General features: G+C 44.6%; 1 protein-coding gene across 4 annotated transcripts in view; it reads right to left on the bottom strand.

Moving 5' to 3' along the window:
* MYH16 (myosin heavy chain 16) overlaps nucleotides 1-12,073 on the bottom strand; it is a 1,042,471-nt gene that overhangs the window by 17,149 nt on the left and 1,013,249 nt on the right. For all 4 annotated transcript variants that reach the window (XM_086930547.1, XM_086930548.1, XM_086930550.1 and 1 more), the window contains 2 exons: nucleotides 2,304-2,474; nucleotides 1,642-1,842 (listed from right to left, as the gene is read on the bottom strand). In XM_086930547.1, the coding sequence (XP_086786673.1) occupies nucleotides 1,642-1,842; nucleotides 2,304-2,474 (372 nt within the window). The remainder of the gene's footprint in view (nucleotides 1-1,641; nucleotides 1,843-2,303; nucleotides 2,475-12,073) is intronic.

Here is a 12,073-nt window from a genome sequence, read left to right as displayed (position 1 = left end):
TTGGTAAATGCAGGACAATAAGCTAGAGCCAAAAGAAATGGAGGAAAGGTAAGTGGCACACACAGCAACTAATGGGAAACCAGCAAAGAAAGGAGATCGGGATGTAAAGTTCCTTTTAAGTTTGTATTAAAAACAATAGATTTTTCAAGCACAGCACAAGCGCTGTGCAGGCAATACCTAAAAAGAGAAACACAGCGCTGTCTTAGAATGGATTTTTTTAAAGCAAAAAAAGAAAATGCTCATGAATGGAGTTACACTGAACAAGTGCCTTCGATGCAGTTGAATTTTCTGAAGGCAGTCTGACAGTGATTTCTAGTCTGATGGGAGAAATGTTCTGTCTCCATCGATTATCGCTGTGAACAGTCTACCAGCATAATTCATTTGTCCCATTTGTCTCATTACTGCCATATGAAGTGCTCTATTGCTCCCTAGCTAAATCTGTGCTAAGAAAATACCAGTAAATACACATAATCAATAGTCGCCAACTAATTAACTGAAGAACAAGTCATAATGCATTTTAAAATCAATGCTTTATCAGGCGTGCTATGTACCCTGGCACAGCCTCTCTACCTAGCCCTCGAACTTTCCAAACACTGATAGTGGATTATTTTAAACAAAGATCTTCGAAAGGGGATCCTCCTACATAGTCGCAAAGCACAAGCACTGTACAAGAAAAAGAGTACCAGTGAAAAGAAGGAAACCAAAGTCGTCCTTTGATTTGACGGAGCTAGTAGGGTGACACTCTCCCATGGGAGCGGCCAAAGAGCTATAACTGTAAACATGATAAGAAGCCCCTCGTCAAACGCTGGCACTTAACTATTGGACCTTCCCAGATTTTTTAACCTCTATGAACTGTAATTTACTTTTTTTTATGTTTTATTGTAATGCAATTGTTTTAATTAACTTATGCAAATAAATAAATCACACTTACATCAATGCCTTTTTTTGCAGTTGTGCCTTCGCTGCCAATTATATTTTCACTTTTATACGGAGAATTTCATATATTAGTCAGAATTACAGCAGTGAAATATGAGTTACACTAAGGTATGCATTAGACTTGTATCTGTAAACTTTATGCTACATTTATAAATTATGCAGCATTGTTTAATTTTTCAACAGACCAGTGGCAGTTTGTTAGCATAAAAAGTAATTTTATAACCTTTTCTCAGGATAAATTAATATAAGAGGTATTATAAGGTAGCATTCCCTCACAAAAAGCATGCACCTAATGCTAAGTTATGCTTCTCCTAATGTGTGGTAGTGGAGTGGTGTGGCTCACTGGTTAGAGGCGGCAGACCCGGAAGCAGAAAACGGCCCGGGACCAGGGTTCAATTCCCGACGCGCCAGGGTCGTGGACCAGGGTCAGCAGACTCGATAATTCTCGCCTCGGTGCCTACTCTAACCAGGGATCACACTTGGCAACTCTGGGCATTAGCTTGCCACATCTCTACAACGCCCCCCACATTCGCCGGGGGTGCTTAGTTTCACCTTGGAGATACCCAGTAGGGACCATCTCACAGGGATAGCCAGGACGGGTTCCCCAACGGTCTACAGCGCCACGATGCCTCAGGGCAGCAGTGCGCTTTACAAGACACATACATTACATTACATTACTACAAAGTAGTTTCTGACAATACTCACAGCTTCTTCCACCTGCCTCTTGTAAGCCTTGAGTTTGTTTTGCAGCCGCTCCACCAGCTCTTGCATTCGTTGATGATTCTTCTGGTCTTCTTCCGCCTGAAATACTAGTTCCTTAAGACGCCGTTCATTTTTGCGTAACGTCTTTGTGGTGTCTGCATGTTTCTTCTGTTCGGAGTCTAGTTCGGTTTCCAGTTCTTTAACCTGACAAAATGCTCGATTATTAAATGGACTTTAACAAGGATACATGTGTTTTTCAAACAGTAATAACTTTATACAGTAGATGCTGTGCAGAGAGAGCATTACTGTTCAGAACATTGATCTTTTCAAGTGTGATCTTTTGTGGGCCCTTCTGGGTAACACAGTATATCCCCCATATATAGAATACCCCAAGTCTAAAGCCTCAATTAAGCAACATTTTGGCTCCATATAGGTGCGTCCTAGTCTAGATCGCAATAAATTAATCTACTGGATACCATTAGCCTTCTGAATGTTAGTCATTCACCCTTGACCATGATGGGTGATTTTTACAATATAGCTCTGTGTCGACTTCCAGTGACAGAAACACTTAATTTTAAAATTGGCTACTTGGCACATAAATGTAGGAATCTACCACCAGCTTAGTTTGTGAGATTAGTAGGTGTATGATTTATATGAAGACCCACCCTTAATTCCAGTTTCTGGATCATTTTCTTGCCACCTTTGAGAGCCATCTGCTCAGCTTCCTCCAGTTTTATGTTCAGCTCTTTAATCTGTGCCTCTAGTCCTTTCTTCGTCCTCTCCAGGTGAAGTGTGTGATCCTGCTCATGATGAAGTTCTTCTGCCAACCGTGAAGCCTGTGAAAAAATAAGTAGCAATGATCATGTATGCTATAGGGCCTTTTTATCAAAGACAGTTGTACCATTCCCTGTTTTACTCAGTCTAAATATAGGAGGTCCATCGTTGAATTCTGAGAAGTCAGATATCTCCATATTTTGTTTCTTCCTTATAGACGCATCTGAAAGAAAGCAGGCAATAAGAGAAGGATTGTTTAGTTTACCTAACTCATTTTATGTCTGGACAGTTGTGTGTCTTGCTCTTTTTACTCAGGTAGGCTGCATCATCAAGTTGATGGATTTTAGATCAACATGTGTCTCCGGAAGTAAAGGTAGTTCCTGCTTCAGAGTTCGTCTCGATGCGTGGCAATCTGAGAGCAACACTGAAAAGTAACACACCTGTTTCCAAATGTATTTCCTTATGTTAAAGCAACTTTGGCTCACGATGTATCATTTTGAGTTCCAAATGTTAGCAAGACACCAGCTAGAGCAATTTACTCTACGTTTGGTAGACACCTGCATATTGAGTGAAGCGGTCTGATAAAGGACAAACTCATACTAAAGCAATGACAACAAAATTCACTCTAACGTTGTTAGGAGCATGGCAGCCAACATTCATTCAAAACGGGTTGAAGCTGAGTGATCTCCTAGTATAATGCACTGAAGGAGACATATGGAGTCACTCCTTCACTTTTACATCCTTGTGGGAAGGCTTCCTGGAGGACAAGATGTGAGAGAAGATTTCACAAATCTCATAAAATCCAATTTACCATTTTGCTGGGAGATTTGCCCAATTGTATTCTGAACTTTGGGCTGTCATTTCAATTGGATGTATCACAGAACACTATCTAGTAGATTTAAGGATTTTGCTTGACCATGAAAAGATCGAAATATAATGGTACATGTTAAGTAATTTGGGGTATGTTGTGTGTTTTTTGCAGAATGGTCAGCATATATGCAATCTTTAAGGGTTTTGGACTACATCCTTGAAAATAATGGTATGCCCAAGAACCTGCAAATAATTTGGAATAGGGTGGCAGGTCAGACAGGACATTAATAGGATTCTGCTTGAACCCAGGTGACTGTAAATTGTAAATTGTTGTGTCTTGTAAAGCGCACTGCTACCCGGAGGCCTCGTAGCGCTATAGACCGCTGGGGAACCCGTCCTGGCTTTCCCTGTGAGATAGTCCCTCCTGGGGGTCTCCAAGGTGAAACCAGGAATCCCCGGCGTTTGTGTGGGGCCGTTGTGGAGATGAGGCAAGCTAATGCCCAGAGTTGCCGAGTGTGCTCCCAGGTCGGAGTAGGCACCGATGCGAGAATTATCAGTCCGCTGATCCTGGTCCGCGACCCTGCCACGTCGGGAATCGAACCCTGGTCCCGGGCCGTTCTCTGCACTCGGGTCTGCCGCCTCTAACCAGTGAGCCACACCTCTCCACTGTATGACTTGTATGCAGCAAACACATATTGAGAGAAACTGGAGAGTAGATGGTCATAGACAGTGATATCATTGTTATGTTATGTTATGTTATAAAAGGATTTGTATCGCGCTCTAATACTCTAGAGTGTCCTTGCCCGTGAGCGGGCTGTGGAAGAACGGGCAGGAAAATTAGATGACCAGTTTAAACAGATGAGTTTTTAAAAAAAATTAAAAAGGCAAAAGTCCTGTGTATGCTGTAGCTCCACGGGGAGGGCATTCCAGGCAGCTGCTGCTTTGACAGAGAGGGACTGGCCTCCCAAGCGCGCCCTATGAAACTGGGGGATGACCAGCCGTCGCTGAGTGGCAGATCGTAAAGGACGACTCGGCGTATACAGAACAAAATGCCTCCTAAGATACGCCGGCCCTTGGCCATGAATGGCCCTGTGAGATAGAATAAGGGCCTTGAATTGCAGCTGCTGGGCCACAGGTAGCCAATGCAGATCACGCAAATGCTGCTGGACACTAGATCTCCGAGAGATGTCAAACAGGAGTCTGGCCAAAGCATTCTGTATGATTTGAAGTTTCTTAACCAGATAGCCCGGAATGCCAATGAACAGTGCATTGGCATAATCAAGGCGGGAGAGGATAAGCAGGGGAAAGAACCTTCGTAAGGCCTTAAGGGTCCCGAAGCAGACTCCAGTACGTTTTTTAATGTGTTCTGCAAACCGTATATCTTACCCATACCAAACCCCCAAGTACTTTGCCGGATCACCCACAGAGCTGGGGCATGGAACATTAGGAGGCCACAGGAATTCTCTGAAGGCAGGGGGGAACTGGCCATACAGAAGTACCTCCGACTTTTCCTCATTGCACTTAAGTTGGGCATGTGCAAGCCAGGGGAAAACAGACGAAAGGCAAATCTGAGCGATCTTGGTATCCAGATCAAAACCCCTCCAAGTAAATAGCAGCTGGGTGTCATCCGCGTAGGCTATAATTTTTGCACCCAGTTCCTCTGCTAAAAAATTCAAGGGTGTCAGATATATATTGAAGAGCTGGGGGCTCAACGGGGAGCCCTGAGGCACTCCCGTTGAAAGTTTCCTCACAGAGGAGAGTGGGGAGGCACCCAGACCTGCTGAGTACGGTCATCCAGAAAGGATTCTATCCACTCCAATGCAGGACCGGCAATGTCAATAGATGACAGCCGGGCAAGAAGAAGTTGGTGGGGCACCGTATCGAAGGCGGCAGAGAGGTCCAACAAAATCAGAGCCGCCCTGCCGCCTCAGTCATTTCCACCAGCGCAGTCTCCGTAATAGCTCTAAACCCAGATTGAGCAGGATGTAGAGCACTAGATGTTTCCACGAAGACCTCAAGCTGCCGGAATAACACCTTCTCACAGACTTTTGCCAAAGCTGGCAAAAGAGAGATGGGACGATAATTTGATGGAACAGAGGGATCCAGTGAAGGTTTTTTAAGAAGGGGTAAAAGTTTAGCCTGCTTCCAGCACGCAGGAACGGTGGCAGTCTGAAGGGAGAGATTGATAATCTCAGCTACTTTGGGCAAACCATCTCTGCTACCCCAGCTAAAACTCGGGCCGGGCACGGATCAGTAGGTGAGCCTGATTTAAAAGATTTCAGAATAGCTAAAATATCAGGCTTAACCACAGGTAGAAATTGCATTAACAGGGAGGTGGGTGGACTAGAAATCAGAGGGGTTGCCAAAGGAGCACTCCTCTGTTCAAGGGAGAGAACCTCCCCCTGCCTCAGGACACAACCCGAGGTATCGACGGAGAGGGCGATGCCTCTTCCTTAAACCTGAGTCAGAGCCAGGTGAGGTGAGGCTTGTTACCTCACACAGGATAGGTATGAATAATCATCCATCCTGCACAGAGGTATCGTGATTGGTCACATGTATTAACACTGTGATACTTTTAAGCTTTTTTGTTATCACTGTTTTTTCAAAATTTCACTTTATGCAGTAGCTATACTAACGAGGTCCTGAAGAAAGCCGGGGTCCTTGAACCCACCACGGCTGAAACTAGCAGACCATTTTTGGTTGATTAATTCAAAACCGACATTGTATTTTTTTTTTTATAAGTCCACCAGTGGTCATCAATAAAGGTATCTGGGACCACTGATGTATCTTTTTTAACTCACTTACACTTTCATTTTTCTTGCACTGCATTTTCTATCCTTGTCCCAACACGCCTAGTCTACCAGCGTTTGGCTCGGTACCAGAAGAGGTGAGGTGACAGGGGTTTCTTTGGTTTTCCAAATGATGACACTGGCCACCAAGGGCAGTTGATGGGAATCCTTACTTTTCTGCCCTCCTCAGGGTTTCTCCTGGCATGAAGTCGCATTCACGTCATCGTTCTTTGACTATCACTTATTGTCAGACAGGTAAATGATCTGTTGTAGGTCCTGCTCCTATCTTCGTTCTGTGTGTATTTACTCTCTTTTTTCTCACTAGACCTCCAGTTTCCTTATGTTGTTTACAAGGGAGAGAATTCCCAAGCTCTCCTGAATCTTTGCTATTTTCTTGATAAAAAAGGAAGACATGTCCTCACACCATTGTGCAGAGGCTGGCAACGTCCTTTTCTTTTCAGGGAGATAAAAAGCTCTTAACAATAGAGAAAATCTCCTTACTGTTGTTATTAGCTCTGGTAATCCGCCCAGCATAGTAGTTACTTTTCGTTTTCCTTATAGCAGTGTAATATTCCCTCTGGGCTGTACGGAGTGCAGACTTAGCGGAAGGGCAATACTCCTGACGCCAGCTGCGCTCAAATTTTTTACAGCCCAGTTTTAGCTCTTTTAGGGCATTCGAAAACCAAGGCTTCGAAGGTGGAAAACGCTGTTTACCACTGGAAGCTGGTTGGCAGTGGAGCTAACCCCTCGGCTAATTCAGGAGTCAAAGCTGCCCACCGCCCCAGCAAGATCAAGAGCAAGTGCCCGGCGGGCCTGAAGCAGAGCTTCAGAGAGCGCCGGAAGATTAATCTTCTGGGGGCGGGTGCCAGAAAGTACGACAGAAGTACAAGGAGACTTCCCCATGGACCATGAAAACCTGATAAGATAATGATCAGACCAGGTAACTTGTTCTGGTTCCCTTATAGACAAATCAAAATTAGTGCAAACTAGGTCCAGTAAGTGGCCCCCTGAGTGCGACGGCATCTTGACCCACTGGGTCAGCTGAGCCAGGTTGAATGAGACCAGGAGGACTCTGGAGTCCGGGGCTTCAAGTGCGTCCAGGTGAATATTAAAATCCCCCAGGAGTAAAAACTTGGAGAAGCGGAGGGCGTGAGGAATGATAGCATCATCCAGAGCTTTTAAAAAAGCTCCGGGCTGGCCAGGCGGGCGATACACCAACGTGCCTCCCAGCGTGAAATGAGTAGATAAAATAAAGGTGAAGTGCAAGGCCTCGCCCTCCCCCAACTCACCAGAGACCTCGCTGGAAAAGGACCAGGTGTCCCTGAACACCACTGCCGTTCCACCGCCTCTCCCGGTTTTCCGGTCAGCTCTGATGATTTTGTAGCCCCTGGGGACAGCATGCTCAACCACCGGGGCACAAGAATCATTCAGCCACGTCTCTGTTATAAATAAAACATCTAGTTTAGCATCGATGAGAAGCTAATAAATATAAACTGCGTGCTTGTCCTCGGAACGGGCGTTAATAAGTGCAGAAAGAATCCTAGTCTCGTTTCCGGCTGGTTGGAGGGGATCAATGCGCCTTGGCTGGAGGCAGAATTAACAAGAGGGACACGACTTAGAGAGGCTATACAGAACTTCCCACTGCATACATCCTTTACAATCTGAGTTCCTCGTGATTATACACCGGGGCTCGGGCAGCATGGCTGGCGCTGGACGCTCCCGGGGTGGGGACGGGCGAAGACGGGCTTGCCTTTGGCGTGCCGGCGGCGTGCCTTTAGTGCGCCAGGCTGAGCACGTCGCTGCGCGTCCGTGATAGCATGTGCATGTTTTGTAAAACTCCCTGCCCCTGCTAGACCGCAGCCAACAGTCCCGCCAGGATCCGGGACGCATTGATGACTCTGTTTCCGGTTATTCACCCTTATGAGTAGGTCTTCACTTTGTACTGTGTGCTTGTGAATGCTTAGGCGATGGCTGTGTATTGCTCAGATATTCACTATCCGGTGTCCAAATCATAATTAGATACCTTGGTAGTGACCCAGCAATGACTCAACACCACTCTTGTGCCTCCCCTATAGTAGTTGTCTATTTCGTCATCAGAGGTGTCAGAGAGAATAGTGTGGAAATGATGAGATCTTAAGTTAAAGATTATTATGAAATGGTGAAGCCATACCTCTTTTGCACTCTTGGTTGTGAAATTCCAACTTTGGTTTGTTATGATGGGCTTTTTGTTCTTCACCGCACAACCATTATTGCCGGTCAGCATTATGCTAGATTTGCATGCTCAGCGTGAAACCTGCTGGAGGGCGACTGGTGCTGGCACCAGGGCGGGATGGCTGTGCTGAAGAGCTGGTGGCTGACATTCTTTCATTCAATGAAGCTGTTGGTAATTGGATAGACCTTCAGGATGTGATAGGGAAGACCCAGCGCCTCAATTTGAAGGGTTGCAGTGACTGTGCAGAATGAGTGAGTCTTCTGGGACTGCCTCAGCTGCCATGGTGTCCTCCCCAGAGATGGCTTGTTGCCAGTGCAGTGGAGGTTCTAAGGGTGTGGTTGTAACAGGCCTCACTGCTCAAATTGATGAGTATTCCAGGTATAATGCCACACACAACTTGTTTCTACTTGGACTGCCTGACATGCACTGCCCGACTCTTCTATTGATTCGTGTGGCTGAGCCCGGTCTGTCCCCTCGGCACATGTGTCCCTCTTGCACAATTCTGCCATAAAAAGTACTCAACATCAGATGGTCTCTACAGGAATTAACTCGGCTCGCAGCTAACACATAAAGCTGTTTTTTATGTGCACCCTTAATTCAGAGTACGTCTTCCAGACCATCTCATGCAAATGTTCGGATTATTTACCTGTAATCTTCTTTATTCCAAGTCGTAGTTTTTCCTTGCCATAGTTCTTACTAATGAGGCTGTTGCATTAGGCATAGACCATTGTAACTCCCTACAAAAAATACAAAATCCTCCTGGGCCTGATTATGGGCAACAGAGCACCGCCACTGAATACATTGATACAAATTAGAGAATAACCCTTCTTCCAAATCCTTTTATACCAAAGTACACAGATATATAAGCTGTATAAAGAACAAGGAAGAGAGAGCATGCCGGGCTGTGATGAGGAAGCCTGAGCCTAGGAGTAAGGAATATTACTGTAAACTAATACGAGCATTACCTCCTCATCTGCCTTCCTAGTCGCAGGCCTTATTAATGAGTATGCACCCAAAACTTAGTAATGAAATGCTGACCGTGAATAATGGTATACAATGGGCTTTTAGTTATAATTCTGATAATTTAATTCAAAACCGCAAAAAAAACACTCCTGAACTAAATGCAGTAGATCTAGATCCTCCTAACAGGAGCCTATAATGAGACACAAAAGTATTCAGGAAAGTCCCTGCAGCAGAATTATATATTTCTTTAATATAACCCCTATGCATGTTGCCCAGAAAGAGGAAACTCCTCTAGTTTATCTCCCCTATACTGGTTTCTGTAGAATCAAACTATTTAAGTCATAAGATAAAGGCAATGTCTGCTTTACCCATCTACAAACGATAGAAGAGGATGGATGAACACACGTATTTAGTGTACCTAAGGTTATGAACAGGAAGTGTGCCTTTCTTAATTCTGAAGTCTAAGCTCTATAAATGGGCATGGTACAATGCATATTGAACAAATGCTATGTTCTACCTCTGATGTAATACTCTGCAAACCTACCTTTTCCAGGAAAAAATGTAGGTATTGTTTATCAACCAAAAATGCTGCACTTTCTTCTAATCGCCTTCTAGATACAATAGCAACTAAGAATAACACTTTAAAAGTAAAAAATAGTCCAGTGACTTAAATGTTTCTAAAAGAGAGCTCTGTGGAGCTTTAAGCACTAATGGTAGGTCCCAGGCAGTAGTGGGGGAGAGAATAACAGGTTTCCTGTTAGAAAAACTCTTTAGCAGCCTAGTTACTGTACCTTCTATATACGCATTAGCCTTTTCTATGAAGATGTCAATAGCAGCCCATTGACTGTGTAAAGTGGAACCAGTCAAATCTAGGCTTAGTTGAAAGTCAATATGTGAAGTTTCTATGCAACACTTCAAACCGTAATAAAGTAAAAATACCACACAAAAAGGATCCCACACCTAGTTAGAAAATAGAATACTTATTAAATAAATAAAATCAGACGAAAATGACAAAACTCCAATCAGTAGAACCGGACATACGCAATTTTAATGATTTTAAGGAAAAAAGTGTCAAAAAGCACCAAAAAGCACAAAGTGCCAACAGTGGATATCTGATCCTATCAGACTGGGACAAAGTCACAAGTTTTGGCGAACCTACAGAGACCCAGCTAGACCTGCTGATCAAAGTACCTTCAATCATGGTTTGCTGAGCGCTGCATGGATCCTTTTTGAAGAAGTATTGCCCAGCCAAAGCAATTTGACAGTTTTGAGACTGCAGTATGAGGTCCTTCATCGTTGTTGAAGATCCCTCTAATGAGTGCTCACAATGCAAAGTCTGGCATCAAAGATGCGGTGTGCAGTTGGGGCGATGCGCCGGTTCGAGGAGCTGCAGGGCTGCAATATAGAGTACGGCATAGTCACTGAGGCTGCTGACGATTAGTGATGAGAAGGCCTGCGCTGAGGATGCGTAGCACTGCAGTGGTTCCAATGGGCTACAATGCAATGTGGGTCTTTGCGACGGGTCCAATCCAAGTAGGTTGAGGCCATTAGCCAGAATGCTGGTAAAGAGTTTGGCGTCAACATTCAGGAGTGATATAGGTCTATTAGACCCGCTTAGGGCCGGGTCTTTGTTGGGCTCAGGACTGACTGGGATAGAGACTTCCAGCATGGTGTCAGGGACGGACCTGGTGTTGGCAAAGGAGTTAAAAAGAAAGGTGAGCAAAGGGGCTAGTTCCTGACAGAAGACTTTATAAAACTGTGGCGAAAAGCCATCATGCAAATTTGTAACAATGAGGCAAGTTTACGCCCCAAACCAGGTGCACTGCAAAAAGGTGCCTACTCGGCTCCATTTTTCCACAAGTAATCCATCATTTATTCCATCTTTACAAATTACTCCATAATTTCAAATATACTCCGTTTTTCAATCATCTTTATCCACTTTCTAGATCAAGGCTCTACATGTGGGTTTTCTTATGGCAATTTCCCATGCATCTTATGTATAAACTGTGCCCATCCAGGCCTCTAGCCCAAAATGATGGATTAAACTGGAATATCGGACAAATATGGTGTGCATCCCGTCTTCTTGCATTGAAAAGCCATCATGCCCAGGTAACGTCATCAGCTTCAGACGAGCAATGGCAGAGATAACCTCCTCGAGCCGGATGGACCCCTCCAGGCTCTTAGTGTTGCGGAGTGGGAGAGGAGTGACAGGTTCTCAGTAAAATATCTTGGAACATCAGCAGTAAGGACGTCAGAGGCTTTGTAGAGTGTACTGTATAATGCCGGCTTCAGTACCTGTGCTGGAACTTATAATTTTGATAGTGTCTCTAATGGTTTTGGCTTAGAGTCAATTGGATAGCATGCAAATGCAGTGATTGCTCCCTAAGTAGAATTTGTTTTAGTTGTGTCATCACATATTCCGTTATATCAAGGTCTGAGCACTTTAGAAGGAGGTATGCATTTTCTAACTCCCTCCACAATCTTGGGTCCCCTGTATGTTTGAATATGGCCTTAAGCTCTAGCACTTTCTGCACCAGACGTAACTTTTTTTCTTTCCAGCTGCGGTTATCGGCAGCTGAAATAGCAATTAGTTCTCCACTGATCACTAGTGTCAAAGTTTCCCATAAAGAGGCGAATGGTGTTTCCCTAGTGTCGTTGCTTCAGAGGTAGTCGGCAATCACTATTCGTAGCGCCATCTGTTGTGAATATGGACTGGAGGAGACTATATCGAGCCTCCAGTGAGAGGTATGGGTTTGGCACTGGTCAAACCTAGTACTAAGTAAAGGGGGAATGATCTGATAGAGACATGAGGTCAATGTGAACCTCTTGGACAAGGGCAGGTATCACAGGTCATGATAGAAAATGGTCGGTGAGGGAATAGGTTTTG

The sequence above is a fragment of the Lissotriton vulgaris genome, chromosome 7 (assembly GCF_964263255.1).
Source record: "Lissotriton vulgaris chromosome 7, aLisVul1.2, whole genome shotgun sequence".
Classification (NCBI taxonomy): Eukaryota; Metazoa; Chordata; class Amphibia; order Caudata; family Salamandridae; genus Lissotriton; species Lissotriton vulgaris.
This window is presented reverse-complemented; position numbering and strand designations above follow the sequence as displayed.